The 19007-nt window shown below is 48.8% G+C and overlaps 1 protein-coding gene and 1 long non-coding RNA gene across 5 annotated transcripts in view; one reads left to right on the top strand and one right to left on the bottom strand.

Annotated features, from left to right (window-relative positions):
• Positions 1-19007, top strand: part of LOC138528443 (uncharacterized) — a 39490-nt gene that overhangs the window by 10663 nt on the left and 9820 nt on the right. The gene's annotated exons all lie outside the window — the stretch shown is intronic.
• On the bottom strand, positions 1873-18530 carry SERPINH1 (serpin family H member 1). 3 transcript variants are annotated; one of them, XM_069640076.1, is made up of 6 exons: positions 18353-18527; positions 15246-15289; positions 11153-11868; positions 10899-10997; positions 5637-5869; positions 1873-3338 (listed from the first exon to the last, which is right to left on the bottom strand). In XM_069640076.1, exons 3-6 carry the CDS (start codon positions 11835-11837, stop codon positions 3036-3038), a joined length of 1320 nt encoding a protein of 439 aa, XP_069496177.1. In that variant the 5' UTR covers positions 11838-11868; positions 15246-15289; positions 18353-18527; the 3' UTR covers positions 1873-3035. The 3 variants fall into 3 exon arrangements, with proteins under 3 accessions (XP_069496177.1, XP_069496174.1, XP_069496176.1); XM_069640073.1 differs by lacking the exon at positions 15246-15289 and having other exon boundaries at positions 18353-18530; XM_069640075.1 differs by lacking the exons at positions 15246-15289; positions 18353-18527 and adding an exon at positions 13703-13963.

The raw sequence follows: 19007 nt of genomic DNA, 5'->3' as shown, positions 1-19007 counted from the left end.
CAGTACAGTTTCAGCCAGGAATTCAACAGGGGAGGGGAGGAGAGAAAGCAGAAGCAAAGGGGAAAGTTTTGAGGTGCTTCCGGAACCGGAGGTGGTTCTCCTCAAGTTTCAGGGAAGCAGGGAGGCTGTTCCAGAGGGAGGCCCCAGCTGAAGAAAGAGATCTACCAACAAACTCGTTGCTTGGAGAAGCGACTGACCCTGAGGGAGTTGGAGGCAGATGAGCGAAAAGCTCGGGAAGGAAGATATTTATGAAGAGAGAGTTGAAGGTATTGAGGCCCCAGGCCCCAGAAGGCCTTGTGGACAATGCAGAGGGTTTTGAACTTAATCCTCGCGGCCACTGGGAGCCAGTGCAGAGATTTCAGTCCTGGAGAGATACGATCCCTGGGCTTGAGGCCAAGGACAAGTCTCGCAGTTGCAGTTGCAGAGGGCGGAGAGTAGAGGCAGGCAGATTTAGAAAGAGGCTGTTGTAATAGTCCAGCCTAGAGAGAACCAGGGCTCTGGAGACAGTGAGCTTCTGGGGGAAGGAGAGGAAGGGAAGAATACCTCTGAGGAAGTGCAGCTGGTACTGGGACTTTTTAGAGATGTCAGAGATATGAGGAGAGAAGGAAAGTGTGGAGTCGAAGATGACACCAAGGTTTTTAGCCTTGCAGGTGGGAGCAGGAAGAGTGCCATGGTGAGTAGTCTCCCTACTGTTTCTGTCATCACAAGGGCTATCTCTCCGCATAAGGGAATCTTGAACTCCACTGGCCACCTCCCCTGGTCACTTGCAGACCTCTATGCAGGACCCTTCCCACACAATACGTGCGCTGCCACTCTAACTGTGCATGGTAGGTCTCCTTGTTCTCCACCCTCTTCAGCTCTTAAACATCTGCTCTTTGTGGTGGTGCTTTTCGTGTTGGCTATGCTCATTAGTACTTACCTTATTATTCCCGGATCTACCACCCCCAGATACTTTTGGATGTAAAATGAAAAAAAACGCAACATGCTTAATGTGAACACTGTAGCCAATAAGAGCCTGAAGAAACCCTTCTCCGTGCAACACTGATCAAACAGTTTAAGCCATCCTTCAGCTTCAGTTCACAGCTTTGTTTTTAGTAAAGATCATGTTGACCGGTCCAGCCATCACTCAACCGGGACCAAACATCGAGGTGAATTCCATAGAGTGAAAATACAGAGAGAAGAAGGCCCAATACAAACAGAGCATATAGTTCCCGTTTCAATTGACGTAGGCGGGATGGCTTAGCGATCAGGGGCGTTGCTAGTGGAGGCTAAGTGGGCTATAGCCCCTGATCTTTTGGTTGTAGCCCCGGATAGAATCTCAGGAGCTACTACCAAAAGGCTAGCTAGCCCCCCAGTCCCAACAGTTTCGACATCAGCGTAGCCCCGGGTCTTTTCCAGACCTAGTAACTCCCCTGTTAGCGATGATGGCAATCACACTTTTAGGATTGAACAGCCCAATAGAATGACCCCATAAGTAAGTATTAATACTGGACGAAATCTGGACTTGCTCAAACCCTTGTTATCCACCACCCTTGGGGGAATCAATTGTGCCGTATAACAGGCTATGCCAGATAACAGAATGTCTATATTCCGTAAGCAGAGAGCCAGGAAACAGCTGAAAATGCAGGTGAAAAGGCATCCTGGACTTCTCCATATACTTGCACTCTACCATCTGCAATGCTCTCTAATCCAGATTTTTACACTTTCTTAAGCAGCATTTTAATATCCTGAATGCTACTATGAATGGCCATGACAGGTGTTGTTAAAAGAGCATTGTGGGTAACGGAGTGCCGGATAACTAAGCTTATACTTTAGCACCTTTTCATTTTGTTTCTATACTGGGCAAGCTAATCACCTCTGGACACAAAAGTATATTTTTGTATTGGTGTTAATTTTATTGCAAAACACAAATCTCCATACAAAATAACTCACAATTCTCAATACACACAAACCATGTTTGCCCTACCACACCCCTTAAAATGCCTTGCCCCCATATTCAGGGAAACATGGTAGATCCCTGATTGCATACGTGGAACACTGCATAGTTTTCAACTGCACCCCCACAATGTGGTCATCATGCGCACAGGTGGACTGTTCCAAGACCAGCGCCCCCGCAAGGTTTGTTGTAATCATCCATTCAACCCCCCCCAAATGACCAAAACGCTTTCCACCGAGGCACAGGAGACTTCAATTCTCTCTTTGGCTGACTTGTTCTCTAGCTTGCAATTTATATTGCCAATTGTGTACGTTGTTAGTCACTTAAACCCCCCGCCCCTTCTATCTCTGAAAAAGAGACAGGAGAAAAAAAAGTAAATCTTCATTCAATTTCTAGTCTTCGGCGAGGGGTAGAATTTGACATTTTCAAAAGTAATTCCTTTTGCCGACTGAAGTTCTCAGATTTAAATACGAGGTGATGGGACTCTCTAACAAGTTCTATATACACATATACAAGTCAGCCTACAATCAAGAGAATTATACAGCCTCCAGAGTAATGTGCAAACTGTTCGCCCCTCAAAGGTCCAAAAGGGTAATGCTTATTTCTCCATGGGACTTTCTTCTTTGGTTTTGTGGGAGATGGTCTATGTAAACAATCACACGACCTATAAAATGTCCACATATTGCTAGGGGGGGCAGAGGGAGGCTATAGCCCCGGGTCTTTTAGTTGTAGCCCAGATAGAAGCTCAGGGGCTACAACCAAAAGGCTAGCTAGCCTGGAGTCCCGACATTAGCGTAGACCCGGATCTTTTCCAGACCTAGCAACACCCCCTGCTACGTATGCACAATTATTTAAAGATGACAAGAACATAAGGCCCATGTGCTATGGGCCCCCCTCAGGACATGTTCATGGCATTCCATAGATATTTGGGGGCAGTACCAACCTTTAAATCACTCCTATTAAAATGTGTTGGCGTCTAGGGGGGTGAACTCGGCGTTGACATTCATTAGAAAATGATGGGACCCAACTAGCACCCTGGCCTTCTCAATGAGAAAAATACAACACATCCCCCTTCACAATGACAAGGAAACAGGAATCACTATAACTCGTCGCGCATTTTGTCACCCTTGGGCCTCACTAGCCGGCCAATGAAAAGGATGGAGTCTGTTTTGTTGTCCTTGATGAGGAAGATGAAGGGATGATCGACATAGAAGAGCTTGGGGTTCCTCAGTTCTTCGCGGCCATAGATGTCGGCGTCGAAAGGGTTTCCGTGAGTGTCAAACTCCAGGGCAGCGGCATGAAAGACGCTGGCCAGATAGAGATCCTTCTTGCCAGAGATCTTGGATAAGTCGGCTTTGGCCTTGTCGCTGGCTTCGGTCAAGCCAAGATCAGCCAAATGTTTCTGAAAGAAAAATATTTTTGCGTTACTAGGCGCGTCAGAAAAGAAACAGGTTTGCAACAAATCACAAAAACCTTGGTTTCCCATCCAAGGTTCGGCCTGTAGGTAAAGATGCACTAGAACTCTAACAGCCAACGTATTGATTTGTACATGCTAGTTCAACGTCACAACACCTTCATACTACAAATTTGATACAAAACAATGTACTGAAATATAAATCTTTGCAGGCCACACTGTCTGGAGCTCATACATTTACATTAAGTGCTCCTAGAAAATGACGTACAAGCCTTGCGCAAGGCTTATATGCCATTAATTCACGTTTCAGCTCTTTTTCTGGGATTTGTACGGTGGAGAGGGGCAGAACGCAACTTGTGTTTCTGCCGCCTCCCTTCCTCTGCTCCATACAAATGCTTCAGCATTTGCGCTGGCATGGATTTTCATGCCGACGCAATTGCTGGAGATCCCTATGGGGCCGCTGGCTTTATGAACCAGAATAAAGCTGACGGCCCCATAGGGATCCATTGTACATGCTGCCTGCCATGCTCGCATGCAAGCAGCGTGCACAATTAAAGACTACCTGACATGCTTGCATGCCTGGCAGCGTGTACCTGTAACTGTACCATGTTGGCATAGCAAGTAGTGTTCACAAGTAACATGAAATGCTGACCTCCCTTCCCAGGCTCTCTGCACCGCAGTTCTGTGTACTCCGTGACTCCCTCTCTCTTACTATTCCACTATTCTTGCTTCCGGCCCAACCCACTTAGCCCGGACAAACTCTAGACGCCCTCATCTTTCGTGACATCCCTATCTCTAACCTGGTCACCACTCCCCTCTGCTGGTCTGATCACTATATTCTCTCCTCCCGCTTGTGGTCCCTTGGCCCTCTGAGCCACCCCCAGCACGGCCAACCACCTTAGCAATCATTCAACCGCCAGCCCTGCTTCTGACTCTCCCTCTGACTCAGTCCTTGCTAACCTGCACCTTTCCATCTCTAAGTAACACCCTTGACACCTTTGCCCCTGTCATAATGATCCACCTGAAACCTGCCTCCAAGATTAATAACACAGTGACGTCAGCCAGATACAAATTGATGTTTTGATAGTGGCGAAACAATAAGGGTCTTATCTGCTCAGCTGATCTGCCCTCTGAAGTCTAAAACTCTCTGTCCACAAGATGGCTGCCAGCACATTTACTGCTGTACATCCCGCCCCCCGTCCTCATGGAAAACATCACATGTGATGGGTCTGACCCTCCACTTGCCTACTAATTTAATTGCGGTCACTACTGGCCTGCTAAGGTAATATTTGCTACTAGCTGGTCATTATAATTCCACCATCCTTAATAATTCTGACTATATTAATTTGCTTTCCGACACAAACCACTTCAGCCACTTTTTGGGTTGCTACCAGCTAGTTTTGCGGTCACTAATGGCCTGTAACTGAGAGTTGCTAATGGCCTGTTAATTTAAATGTGGTGCACACCGGCCAGATGTTCAATACTGGAATACTGGATGGTTGAAATACAATGGCTTTCTTATAGACCTGTATATTCACTCTGGAGGAAAACTTGCTCTTCAGACCGACATGCATGTGGCATGCAGCGTGGCAAGGACCTGCATGTTGCACCAGCAGGGACAGTAACAGGCGTGCACAGGACGCTGAGCTATGTCGCAGGTGAGGGCCCTGTTAAGGGGACAAGGAATTGAGGAATCTGAGGAGTTATTCCAGCGTTGCCACTTGCCAGTCACTATCAACATGTCTCAGAAATCGATGCAACTGTTTCTTCTTTTGTGTGGCTTTTACTTCTCCCTCCATCTTCAAAAATAAAATTAATTGGCCTACGTATGTTGCGATTAACCTCACCTGTACTAGCAGGGCCAATTAAAAATCCTGACACCCATTACCCAAGACCAGGGGTGTTACTAGGTCTTGAAAAGATCCGGGTCTACGCTAATGTCAGGACTGTCGGGACTCTGGGCTAGCTAGTCTTTTGGTTGTAGCCCCGGAGCTTCTATGCGGTGGCACAACTAGCAGACCCAGGGCTATAGCCCACCCACAAGTCCCCCAGTGACGCCTCTGCCCAAGATCCTTCTTCAGTTTAAACATATCTAACACACCTTCCATCACAGAGCTCTGTCAAATGTGGCACAGTAACAGCTACAGTGCTCAATGGCAGCGGTGTGCTCAAGGGGCTGGCTTACACATATGATGGGCACCTTTTATTACTAACAGAAGGCAGTAACCAATAACCCCATTTGCGTAAGCATGTAATAAGGATGTCTGTATTTGAAGAAGGCAATACCTGAAGATCGTGGCTAACTTCCATGCTGACTTTGGGCAAGGAGACGGCCACGGCTCTCTTGTGAAGCTGGCCCAGCCAGGTTTTCAGTTGCTCTCTGGTCAGCAGCTTCTCTACGCGGTCAAGGGTCTCGACGTGGTTCGGCATGATGAAGATCATACTGGACAGCTTGTGGGCAAGCGGCATCTCCACGATCTGGAGCGCGTTGGCCGTATCGTCATAATAACTGTACAGACCTAAGGACAGACCAGATCCAGAAACATGAATCCCTGCAAATACTGTTCTACAAGACGATGCATGGTTACTTAAATCTCATTGTGGAGCATGACAGAATGTACAGCGCATGACATGGTAGGGCATACGAAAGGATCCACCCACCCATCTTTCTGCCTGGGACATGTTACTGTCAATTTCTATAGCGGGCTAGACCCTGTGCCACTATTATAAGAACCACCCCCAGTACCCTTACTTCACCCCCACCACTCCCTAGTTCACCAGCCCGTCCCGCTACCCGCCTCCCTTCTGTTGTGGTAAAATGTCCCAGCCGAAAATGCAAGCAGTCGGCTGTGGTTAGATAGATGGGTACCATGAAAAAACCTGCTAGCCATTTTATTGTCTCAATCATTAACAAGGCATTGAAACTCAATATTAGTTCAATTCCCTGGAGATTTGAGGCCTTGGGCCAAATTGCAACCAGGCCTTACACAGAGGATTTTTGAAAAGTTTGCTTCCACGCCAAGCACAGATTAGCATAAAATGCCCTCCCAAATCATGTCAAAATGTTTATGGATCAGGCACACACTGGAGGTCATTTTCCAACTGATGTAATGCAAACAAAAGATATGTTTATGGACACCTCAAGCATGACTTGCTGTACATAGAATGTTATGGTCTATGAGTCAATTTTGAGCAGTGTCTTCCTTAAATTGCACTGGAAAAAAGAGCCGGGGCTCATGAAGGGGTTGTGGCCTAAAGACAGGATCGCTTGCCAGCTCGTTAGGCCATGAACCCTTGATGAGCCCCGGCTCAACGGGCTACAAGCATCCCCGCTGTGCTGATCACTGCATTTATTTTCTAAATGTTTGCTTGGCAGGGAACAGCACCTTGCCTTTTCAGCCTTAATGGTGGCACTGCCCCTCGCCAGTCTGGGAAGGGATGCCTCGCAGGTGCAGTGCCACTGTTATGGATTAAAGGCATTTCTTTCTGAAGCTTGAAGCCTTGTCATGTAGTGGGTGATGCTGCCAGGGGAGATTAGTAAGGCCCGGCAAAGCTTCGCCTCAGAATGAGATGTGAACAGATGGAGGCTAGGACCATGTAGTTGGGCCAATACTAAAGGGTATACTTTATAGGATTAGCCATGTTGTTGCTTTCTGCTGGCTCTGAGCATGCTCCCACAGCTTCTCCTCTGCCACACTCTTGTGGAACAGTAGTCAGCTGGAGTTGGAATTAATGCAATGCCCCTCTTCCTGCCATGACACCAAAGCATAGCAATAACTATTTTCTTCCGCAGTTCCTACCTGCGTGCAATTCTGTTCCGTCAGCTTACATGGTGATATTTGCTGTGCCACTTAGGTTTCATTACACTTATAATGTTATGTCACTTGTATATTCTTCTAGTGCTTTGCTTGTACCTAGTGCCTCACTATAGCATCACAGGGTGCGAACGGACACAGTAAATGCATAGGTTACCAGGATGCTGGCTGGGGTGGGACCTATATTGGGGATTGTCATCCGTGCGTAATGGAGTGGGACTGTATTGTGAATTGTCTTCTGTGCGTAATGCAGTGGGACTATGTTGGGAATTGCCTTCTGTGCGTAATGGAGTAGGACTATGTTGGGAATTGTGTTCTGTGCGCAATGGAGTGGGACTATGTTGGGAATTGTCTTATGTGTGTAATGGACTGGGATGGGACTATGTTGGGAATTGTCTTCTGTTCGTAATGGAGTGGGACTATGTTGGAATTGTCTTCTGTGCGTAATGGAGTGGGACTATGTTGGAATTGTCTTCTGTGCGTAATGGAGTGGGACTATGTTGGGAATTGCCTTCTGTGCGTAATGGAGTAGGACTATGTTGGGAATTGTCTTCTGTGCGTGATGGAGTGGGACTATGTTGGGAATTGTGTTCTGTGTGTATTATAGTGGGACTATGTTGGTTATTGTGTTCTGTGCGTAATGGCCTGGGATGGGACTACGTTGGGAATTGTCTTCTGTGCGTAATGGAGTGGGACTATGTTGGAATTTGTGCGTAATAGAGTGGTACTATGTTGGGAATTGTCTTCTGTGCGTAATGGAGTGGGACTATGTTGGGAATTGTGTTATGTGTGTAATGGACTGGGATGGGACTATGTTGGGAATGATCTTCTGTGCGTAATGGAGTGGGACTATGTTGGGAATTGCCTTCTGTGATTAAAAGAGTGGTAGTATGTTGGGAATTGTCTTCTGTGTGTAATGGAGTGGGACTATGTTGGGAATTGTCTTCTGTGCGTAATGGAGTGGGTCTATGTTGGGAATTGTCTTCTGTGCGTAATGGAGTGGGACTATGTTGGGAATGGTCTTCTGTGCGTAATGGAGTGGGACTATGTTGGGAATGATCTTCTGTGCGTAATGGAGTGGGACTATGTTGGGAATTGTGTTATGTGTGTAATGGACTGGGATGGGACTATGTTGGGAATGATCTTCTGTGCGTAATGGAGTGGGACTATGCTGGGAATTGCCTTCTGTGATTAATAGAGTGGTACTATGTTGGGAATTGTCTTCTGTGCGTAATGGAGTGGGACTATGTTGGGAATTGTCTTCTGTGCGTAATGGAGTGGGTCTATGTTGGGAATTGTCTTCTGTGCGTAATGGAGTGGGACTATGTTGGGAATGGTCTTCTGTGCGTAATGGAGTGGGACTATGTTGGGAATGATCTTCTGTGCGTAATGGAGTGGGACTATGTTGGGAATAGTCCTGTGTGTGATCGAGTGGTACTAGGTTGGTAATTGTCTTCTGTGCGTAAGAGTCTGCAGCTTTTCATGAATGGTGTGCTTAATGCATAGACATGTGAGCAAGACTCAAATAAAGTGCATGCAAGCAACCATAGTCTAAGTGCGTGGTGCAAGTGTTTTGATATGGGATGCGACCTACAGAGGATGTTTGCTGTTGTGTGTGATGCCTGCTACGTGCCAACCGCCATATCGCCATGACTACAGTATGCATGCACAGCAAAATGCTTGCTTTTCATATAGGATAGAGCGTGTGAAAGCCACTGTCACATAGAGTAGTATCTTCCATGTAAGAAACGTCCAATGTCTTGCATGATGGTCTACGGCTCGGCGTGCTCTTGTGTTGCTGCATGGGGGGGTCGCTGTGGCAAATGTTAAATATTGAAGATAGAAGAGTCAAGCCATGAGGGGCCCTGAAAGGGCTATGGAGAAGAGAGGAGGGATGCAGACCCTCTGATTCTCACGTAAACATCAACAGTCATTTATTAAAAATGCAAACTGCTTGCCGAGGATCAGCAACGTTAACACTTGCGTGCTGTGGGCCCCCCTGCGTGCAATTCTAAACCTTCACAGGGTGGAGGGGGGGAGGAAAGGGTAAAGGCAAGGTGAACTCGCTTTCCGCCTTTCATTTTCGTCTCTGTCTTGAGGAAAAGTAAAAGCTGCTTGTAGAAAGGCTTTGCTTGTGGTGATTGCCAATGGATTCCCATGGAACCCGCCTTCTGCGCAGGTGCAAAACTGAGGCAGATCCCATATGAGTCCAGCCCTTTTATGCTTCCATGAAAACCTCATGCAGGCGTAAAACCAAGTGCTCACGCCAGGTGGCAGATGTGAGCATGCAGGAGTAGGGTGACCAGATTTAAAAAGTAAAAAAACGGGACTGGGCAAGTAACATGAAAGTAGAACTAGCTCTTGAAAGTGGCTGTCAAGGCACTGCACTTCAGTAGCATTTGGAGGAGAAGGGGGTTTAAGCGTTACTGTTCAAATAAACACATATTGTAATTAATGTATCACAAACTAACACTGGGCCTCATTATGAGTGTGCCAGTCCGGAAACTACTGTGCAGGTAAGCTTACTGACAATGTTGTTTACGGACCGGCACACTACGACTCCGCAGGTGGGTGCCGTCACACCTGGCGGGTGGAACGGCACTCGTCCGTGGAGTTTCACAGAAGCACCTGCACCGTTATAAACGGTGCCAGTGCTTCCGTGTTCCCCATTCCCATTGAGTCCTATTGGACTCAATGGGAATTACAAAATTACCGGCGCCTGACTTCCCGGGCGCCGGTCTCTTAACAGCCCGGTGGCACCGGGAAGCCAGGCGCCAGTCATTTTTTAACGGGTCCGGCGGCAAGCCGCCGTAACAACAGCAGGCTTACCGCCAAACCCGTAATAAGGCCAACTATCTTAAGTTGTAAAATGCAGCACTTATTCTGTGCGAGATTGTGCACTCCTGCCTGCCAGCTATCAAGACCTGCTACCAAAAACCGGGACCACTGCAGTTTCCAATGGAACATAATCTTTAGAAAGGGGGACAGAGTACCAAATTCCAGGACAGTCCCGGCAAAACCTGGATGTCTGGTCACCCTAGCACGCCGAGATCTTATCTCCGCTCCGTACTCCTCCTCGGCCTTGTGTCAGCCTACAAATAGGCAGGAGCAGGAAATGGAGGCATACAAGTACTACCTCTGTGGCTTTTTACCCCACTATTTCCTGCTGTGCCTATTGCAAAATGAGGCTGCACGTCTCTCCGAGTAGTTATTCCTTTTACACCATTTATTGTGTTCTTTATTTTACTAAAAAGAGGCCTCTATATTAGGTGGTAAAATAGCTCACTTAGTTAAGCCATTGCTTCAGAGAGCCGAGCGCAACCTGACACCACAGGCTTTAACCCCGGCACAACATTCATCCCTGCTTCCTTCTCAGGTCAATACATTGAGTACCATTATAATGAGGTAATAACACTGGCTACTAAAATTCTTAGAGGCCAGAGGAACCCAACATGAAGTGTTGATGCAAAATGTGACCTTTTTTTATTACTTACTCTCAGGAAAGGTTATGTTCCCCTGCAAAGGCTTGGGGTTTTCCACAATGCTAAAATCAGTGTATCTGTGCTTTGAAGTTGGAATGCAGTAAAGAAAGATTCCAATCACAGAGGCCAATGATAAGTCTTCTTTCTATCCTCATGAGCCAGTGATTCGTTGAAGGTGTTGCCTGTTAGCCAAAAGGTTTTTTGATTTTTTTTTCCTCCGCGAGGAACGATGTGAAAACAAGTAAACCTACCTGTACGGTGCATCATGGGAATTCCAACTGTGAAGGAACGGCTCACCATGAAGCCGCGATTATCGACCATGGTGTGATGGAATCTTTCGTCCCAGTGCGCTACAACAGACAATACAAACAAGGGATATTAATGAAAGATGAAGCCGCAACTGCTGAGCCTAAACACTTCTATGCACTATGTTTACAGGATACCTTCAACCCCAACTAATTGACACCCAGGCATCGAATCTGCTTTCTTGCCCAATGTTACTTACGCTTGAAAAACATGGCGTTGACAATCAGAGCCCCATCCGTATTCTGAACATCGTTGGTCACTTCTGGAAGCTTGCCGTCGGTGGTCTGCGATGCCCATTCGTTGATGGATTTCAAGGTGCTCCTCTTGTCTCTGAAGTTGATCTTGGAATGCTCGTAGTTGTAGTGCTTCTTGCTGTCCTTCACAAAGTCGTCTGCAAAGTTGATGGACGTCGGGCCGTAGAGGCGGTTACCCATCTTCCAGGTTACGTTGCGGGCGGTGGAGTTGCTGACTTCATTCAGAAGCTCAGACAACCCAGCGTGGACGTACTCGTCTTGGAGCTTGTCGGCACTCAGGATGGCTTTGGCTTGGGTGGCCGTGCTGGCCTTGCCTCCGAGCGAGACCAAGCCCAGCGAGGAGGCCACCACCACAGGGGAAACGAGGATGTTCTCCATGTTCTTGTCCTTGGCCATCGTCTGGTAGAGGTTGAACCCTAGTGTTGCACTTTTATCCGCCAGGGCGGTGGCCTTCTCACTCAGTTTCTTAATCTCTGCCGCACCATCAGCTGCCGGCTTATCTTCTGCCGGTTTAGCTGCTGCCGGTTTAGCTGCTGGCTTATCGGCCGCAGGCTTAGCTGCTGGCTTCTTATTGACTCCTGCATTGACAGCAAGCAAGATGCTGAGGAGGACAAGTCTGGTCAACCACATGGCTTCAGAATGACCCGACAGCACTGCAATCCTACAAGAAAGGAAAAAACAAAACACAGATTTGCAATCATAAATCTGAGAGCCGTGCAGATTGCAAAAATCCGAAATGTCTGAAACCCCTCTAACACTCTTTAAAGAGCGTCTTTCACTTTACCATATATGGAAAAGGGAAAGAAGTACATTTCGTAAATGTTTAGCTTGGAGTTCCATAGAGAGAAAATTGACACCAAGGAAATAAGAAGGCCCTAATAAGAAGTGTCTGAAAAAAAAGAGGACCTCATTTGACCTTCAAGGCCATCTGGCCATCTTGAGTTAAAAAAAGGTTTGGGAAACACAAAATGCTAATGGCTGGAAATGATCTATGAAGCTTGAACTTCTTGGACTGTCTCGATGTGGCATTCTATTCAGTCTTTTTTCCTAAATGTCTGGTCGAGAGAGCATTAGCCCTCTGCTGCCAGAGTTGTTGATGATACATATTAGAGGGGCCCTAGTGCCAGTCAGCTGCTCTGCCATGCAGAATGGGTGCATCCAGCTTAAAGTTCCGTAAGCCCCTTGGCCGATTTGCAGGAGAGAGTGGGCTGTCAACGTGGGAGTGAAGGGGGTGTGGGGTATAAATGACACTTTTAAAAACATGTTTTGTTTCCCTGCTGCTTGGTACATCGATTTTTATTTTCTTCAATTGTGTTCTGAATGATGCTATTTTTGCTCTTGGTTTTCTAAGGTCTGGCCTGGGACACGGGACAAAGAGAATGTACGCCTAGGAAGCCAGGCATAATGGCTTTGCCAATGCTTGTTTTATCTCGTCTGCACTTTTTTTTTTATAAGAGGGGAGTTCGGCTTTGTATTTCTGCAGCGTTCACGTACGTCACCCTTTCTGGGTCGTTGAAGTTGCCAACTAGCCTTACGGCATTTAGCCCCTACTGGCTTTTTAACCAACCGCTTTGACTTCTGGGATAGGCAGAGCCACACTTATAACTAAGAAATAGTGAAACTAGTCCCAGAGCTGTTGGCTAAAAGGCTGGCAATGGGTAGGGTGCTCCTGGTGGGGGTCTCTTGGTTGGCACTGAAAAATAATTCACCTCCGTCATTCATTGGAACCTATGTTTCCTGTCTCGCGATAACGAAAATAGCTCCCTCTAGTGGCCGGAGTCGTGTGCACGCTCTGCTGTCTCCTCGCCACAAAGTGGTCCTTGCCAACATTCCTGCATATTTATCTGGCTGCCAGTCCCTGGCTCTGCCTTCGCTTTTGTGGTCCAGGGAACTGCCATTTTTTTCCAGTAGAGCTTCCCGGATTCCCAACTCTGGCACCCTTTAGCAAGCTGTTATGAAACTTAGTTCGGTGCTTGCGTTTGTGGATAACTTTTGTTTTCCGCCCCGAGTTTGTATTGCACCAAGTTTGCCTTCAGCTATGATTTTGTGTTCTCGTTAAACATCGGTCTATATGAAGTTTTTTCTGACTGGTGCTGCGTTTTGTACATGTAGGCAGGCTGGTGCCTGCAGCCAGGGGTGTTGCTAGGTCTGGAAAAGACCTGGGGCTACTCTGATGTTGGAACTGTTGGGATTGGGGTCTAGCTAGCCTTTTGGCTGTAGCTCCCGAGATTCTATCCGGGGCTACAACCAAAAGACCAGGGGCTATAGCCCCCTTAGCCCCCCCCTAGCAACGCCTCAGCCTACAGCGCTCATCATTTTGATTTACAAGTGCCACATGACTTCCCGTTGTCTTCGTATCCCCCCCCCCCCAATAACCCTGCCCCCGCCCTCCCTGCTGGGACACCACGGCACTAGCCTGCTGCGGGCATAAAAGGAACTGCGTTTTATAAGAGTACGGCGGTCTACTCCTGCCCGGCTGCCCCTAAAATAAATACCTATAAACCAGGCTTCCAAAAGCAGGAGTGTCGCCGGATCTGCGCCTGGCTCAGCGCCCCGAAGACCCACTTCAGTTTGGAAACTTCGCCCCTCTTCGCGAGCCTCTGTAGCCCAAACAACGCAGCATCCGTGCCTGCCCCGGCCGGCTCCCACTTCTGACGAGCACAGACACAGGGAGGGGTCGTCTGCTCCAGGCCCAGAGGAAACCTCCCTTTCCTCCCCCCCTTACAGACATTAACACTTCCAATCCCAGCGTACGCTGTGTGTGCTGGGGAAAAACACAGGGATGTTTAACGAGGCTCTTGCGTCTGATTGCACTGTGCCATGCAATACGACAGGGGACGGCCCCAAGCGCTTTGAAACACATTGTGTATAGGCGCTATATAAATAAACTATCATATCATACTGCACGCTGTGAAAGGCTGCATGCATGTTTGGCGTTTATATAGGCGAAGTTAGTTATAAAACAATACGGCCGGCCACAAAAAAAAAAAGTATACAGAGTGGCGGACAAGAAGAGGAGGGGTCAAAGGGCAGTTATACTGTTCTTTAATTCATTATTCTTTTATAACACACTTAATCCCGAGATTAGTCTTTAATGGTAATGATGTGTTATTTATATAGCGCCTTAATTCCAAAGCACTTTACAGAGCACATATTTACATACATTATCACCCAACCGAAATTGGTACTCATTTATCGACCTCACAAGGATGAAAGGCTGAGCTGGCCTTTGCGGGATTCGAACCTGCGACCTTCAGATTTTGCTGCAGCTAGAGCTCAACCCGCTGAGCTATTTTACCGGCTTAAAGCTAGAACAGGGGTTTCGAACTGGTGTTGCTCTGCCGCGTTGCCCCTGAGCTATCCTCCCAGCCCCTTATATAATTGTTGCTCTAATACTGAGGATTGGCCTCTAGTAGGCAGTGGCATCTTTTAGTGCCAGTGGGGACAGTGAAGAAGGAGGCTGGGGGTGGGGGGGTTCATTGGGCACCAGGGGGGAGGGCGGTGGCACCCCCGGCCTGCTCCCTCCACTGCTAGTAGGCCCTTCATGATACAGCCATGTTATCACCATGGAGGCTTCCGATGCAGAGATGGGCAGAGGTGAACCATTGGACCGGTGTGCGCCAGGGGGCCTATGCTGGTGATTATCGGCCCTCTGCCATGGCCGCTGTTCTACTATGCCATGTATTGCGAGACACGTTTGGCATGAGTAGCAAGATGACACGTACTACCTTTGGTGTGGTGACTTGGGAGTGTGCTTGTGTGCACCCTACCCCCAACATCTCCTGTGACACGAATGTTGCTTAGTCCCTGGTGCCCCCCCCTACCTTTGACTGGCACAACAGTAGCTGCCGTGTTATAACCACACACACCCCACTACTTATTTCTCACACTTTGCAATTTAATAGCCTAGCCAGTGATGGGGAAAACACATTCCATTTTTGAACAAATAACAAGTCATGGCCCATTCGGGGCCCATCCACAATGTGATCAGACATCAAACACTTCAAAAACAACGGTGTTGGCAGGAAGTCTATATACCTTCAAATTGTTTCATACTGTGGTCAACGTTTGCCCTTTTCATTCTGAAAGAAAAAGGACATATCAAGCCGGTCCTGGAGGAAGAAGGTCATTAATACAGCTTCATTGAGTTGTGTCCTCTTTGGGGGCCTAGGCCTGTAGAGAAACGGGTGGGCAGAGGGCTGGCACTACAGGTCTGGGCAGGTACCCGTGGATGCTTTCCACCAGGCCTGGCAGTTCTTGTACTTACACTGTCACAGGAAGCGCACGCTCACTAGTACATTTAATCAGGTGTGCACTCACAAATACACACAGAACTATACCCCAACAATCATGGTTTCTAAAAATGCAATCCTGCATGCACCTGATTCAGTTCCAAAATCGGGGTTCATTTTTAGGTTCAAGCTTTGTTGATTTTAGAAGGGGACTTTCATTTTTGGAACTAAAACATTGTTTCAAGACACCGTGATGCAAATTCTGAATTCTTGGCAATCTGGGGCGATTTACTTTGAGTTATGACATCAGCACACCCTGCAAACGGACCAAGCTTTTGTGTGGCTTCTAGGAGTGGTTCATTGGATGTAGCGCTTAATATTGGTGCTCAGTGTGTTTCTAAGCACTGCTGCGTTTGGTGGTTAAGGCACGAAGGCACAGGGGGATACAGCGATGTCGATATGCCTAAAGTCACACACTTTGAACAAGCAGGGAGGCCAGGATTAGAAATGTGCTCTGATGTTCGTGGTTTTGCACACAATAAAATCCCATTGTTTGAAATATGGTACTCGTTTTTGCATGCAGTCTCTGGTGCTTGTTTAGAAGTTCGTCAGTGACAAGCTCCAAGCCATCCCTCCCCAGAGCTACCACAGCGTGTCACGATTGGGCCAGGGATCGGCGGGAGTGATGGGGAGAGAGAGGAGCACCCCGCACCTGGGAGTCTTCTTAGCAAGAGCTTGTGGTCTTCGCAGTGTGACCTGCGGAGGCAAGCAGTCCATTGGAATCCAGCTGCGAGCCCAGGCAGGTTTGAGCCGGTGGGCGGCGCTCTGCTTCTGGAGGATGGATGAGAGGCTGAGCCGGGCAGGTTTGGATTTCATCCGCCCACGTGGCTCTCGTGTGAGACCACCGCAGACCCCCCCTGGGCGGGGCCTGGGATATCTGGTTACCGGTTGCTGATGTGGCAGGGAGAGACGTCGTGGGGCTGATGCAGGAAACTCGGGTACCATGTCAGAGGCGTTTCTAGGGATGGGGGTTGGGGGACTATAGCCCCTGGTCTTTTCGTTGTATCCCTGGATAGAAGCTCAGGGGTTACAACCAAAAAGGCTAGCCAGCCCCCAGTCCTGACAGCCCCATAGATCTTTTCCAGGCCTAGCAACACCCGTACATGTGTAGAAACGGTTGCGTTTGCAGCCTGCCCTCTTCCCAAGTCACCCGGCAGCTGCAGGGGTCTCGGGTCGTCAAGCTAGACCCCTGGGGGTCGATCTGCTGCCCAGATCTCCGGGAACTAGCTAGTAATGGAAGGATTGCAGTGGCAATGCAACCCCAGCCTGCTTCCTGCACCCCTCAGCTGAAACGTGTGGTGTCAGTGTGCGGGGTAACATACAGACCCCTGATAAGCTTGCACCCCCGGCCTCCTGCATTTGTCTAAGTCCCCCCTCACCCCAAAAGCCAAACAGTGGCCATGGACGTCAATGGGATGAGCCTCTCTGACCCCTACAAACCACCTCGATGAATTGTTCCTCTCAGTTGACTTCAATGGGACCCACCCCGCCCCCCCCCCAAAACTGCATCTACTCCTTGCCGACCAGCACGATGGCGAGGGGCGGAGGGGGGGGGGGTTAGCTTTGATATAGTGTGTACCTAGGCAGGGATCGATGGGGCGCTGTCTAATGGTTATGCATGTGCTCTGGTCAGATTAAACACGAACTTATCCTTCCCACAAGAAACTTTGCCCGTTCTCCCTGGCAAGGTGATCGTGTGTGCCCGCCTGGGCACACAGCACGTCTCCATCGTGGTATAGTCTGCTTATAGCCAGCGAGCAGAGGCCACACAAGAGACTCCAGCCACCTTCCACACGAGCCCGGCTGCTGAAGGCACTGTTGCCACCCGAGGCTGGTGACCTTGGCGCGCTGTTCTGCTGCATATCAGCCGTGAGGGAGTTTCCCCTTTCCCAAAACCCTGAGAGCTACGGAAGCTGCCATCGGCCATGGGAAAGGACAGCCCTCAAGGAAAGCACCACAGGGCCACACTTTCGACTGGCCTGGACGGAGGGGGTGGGGAGGTTGATCACAAGTGTGATCAAATCTCGACCAGCGCTTCCCTGTCCCCGATGCCGCTCTGACACCGCATTTGTGGCCAGCGGCGCGTCGCCTGGGCTGGGGCAGGCAAAGCAATGCTGATTTAACGCAATGTTGCCCATGGATGGGTTGAGAGACAGTGCAGACACAGAACACACCCAGCAAAAGCACAAACACAACCAATCCCTCAATCTGCAACCGAGCAAGGAACCATTGGTCGCTGGCTGGAGTTGCGGCATGCATGCATGCACCCACCCGCCCTTGCATGCACCGACCTTTCCATGCACCGACCCAGCAAGCAGCACAATGGGCATCACACCGCCGGATCTGTTACAGGAACTCCACCCAAAAGTTTCACCCACTCTTTGAGCAAAAAAGGACATCTATTCACAGACGACAGAGTTACACTTCCAAGCCAACACAAGATCACACGTCTGGACCCCTTCCCCGGGACTGGATCGCTCTTACAGAACTCAGCCTCGCCCGCTGCCCCCTTGATAACTTTGCAAACAATCGACGGGGAATCGCCCCAGATAAGCCACCGTGCGTGAGCTTTGAGGGGCGCACGCGGCACTATTCATCTGGTAACACTCCTTCTTTCCTGGTGTACGACATTGTCCAGTGCCCTCATCACGGTTTCTAGATATACTGCACATTATACAGAGTGGACACTGAGATGTGCCCCCCCCCAACTCTTGACTGAACCCCAGTCTACAGTTCTCAGAATTCTACGTCACAGCAAGGCTGACACTATAGCCATTCCTTAATTCTCCTGCTACTGTTGACTGACTGAGGCTTAGTTGCAGGAGCACACAGCAGTTGCCTGTGGTTTCTTACCTGCAAAGTCTTTCTTTCGCTGCTGCACTGCTCTCTGTGGTGCTGCTGCTGTTACGATCGTGCAGCTGTTGCAGCCAATCACGCCTCTGTCTGCGCCGCCCGTCTCCTTCCTGCCGCCTATATAGCCCCCAAAAGAAGGTTCTGGAAGTCTGGGAAAGACCTTAAAAGAGCCTATTCAAATGAGACTCTTTGAACTCTGTAAAAACTTGCGTCTCCATCCCTCCCACTTGGTCCGCTCTCCCTGCCCCCTTCTCAGGGCTCTGTCTGGTCCTAGTGCCCACCGTCCACAGACTCCTCACAGAGGTGCTGTCTTGGTACACCAGAATCCTTTACGTTGTCGGATACCCGGTGGGGGGGAGGAGGGTGGGATGTCGTGTCCAAGTTGTAATAAAAATATATCAGTATTAATACAAATGTGTTTTGTTTTATGTTGCCTGGAATGTTGCGGTTATTAGGCTTCGAAGACTTTCGAAAACTAGCACCTAAGCGAACCATCGACACTGCCACATAACTGACGTGCCCAGGTTCACACAAGTGATCAGTTCTGCACCAGACAGGGGAAGGTCTTCCTTCCCTGGGACAGAGTCCTTCATCTCCAAGCTGTTCTGTCCTGCGTCTTGCGTCACAGTTGGGCTTCAGCACAGGACATGCTGGT

This window comes from Ambystoma mexicanum, chromosome 7q (genome assembly GCF_040938575.1).
Source record: "Ambystoma mexicanum isolate Mex_15411 chromosome 7q, UKY_AmexF1_1, whole genome shotgun sequence".
Lineage (NCBI taxonomy): Eukaryota > Metazoa > Chordata > Amphibia > Caudata > Ambystomatidae > Ambystoma > Ambystoma mexicanum.
This window is presented reverse-complemented; position numbering and strand designations above follow the sequence as displayed.

Excerpts from the sequence above, each read along its gene's own strand:
- SERPINH1 (XM_069640073.1), bottom strand. The coding sequence starts at position 11,837 with ATGTGGTTGACCAGACTTGTCCTCCTCAGCATCTTGCTTGCTGTCAAT. Across the intron at positions 5,870-10,898 it reads TCCCATGATGCACCGTACAG|GTCTGTACAGTTATTATGAC; the intron begins GTAGGTTTACTT and ends GTCTGTCCTTAG. Across the intron at positions 3,339-5,636 it reads AAGTTAGCCACGATCTTCAG|AAACATTTGGCTGATCTTGG; the intron begins GTATTGCCTTCT and ends TTTTTCTTTCAG.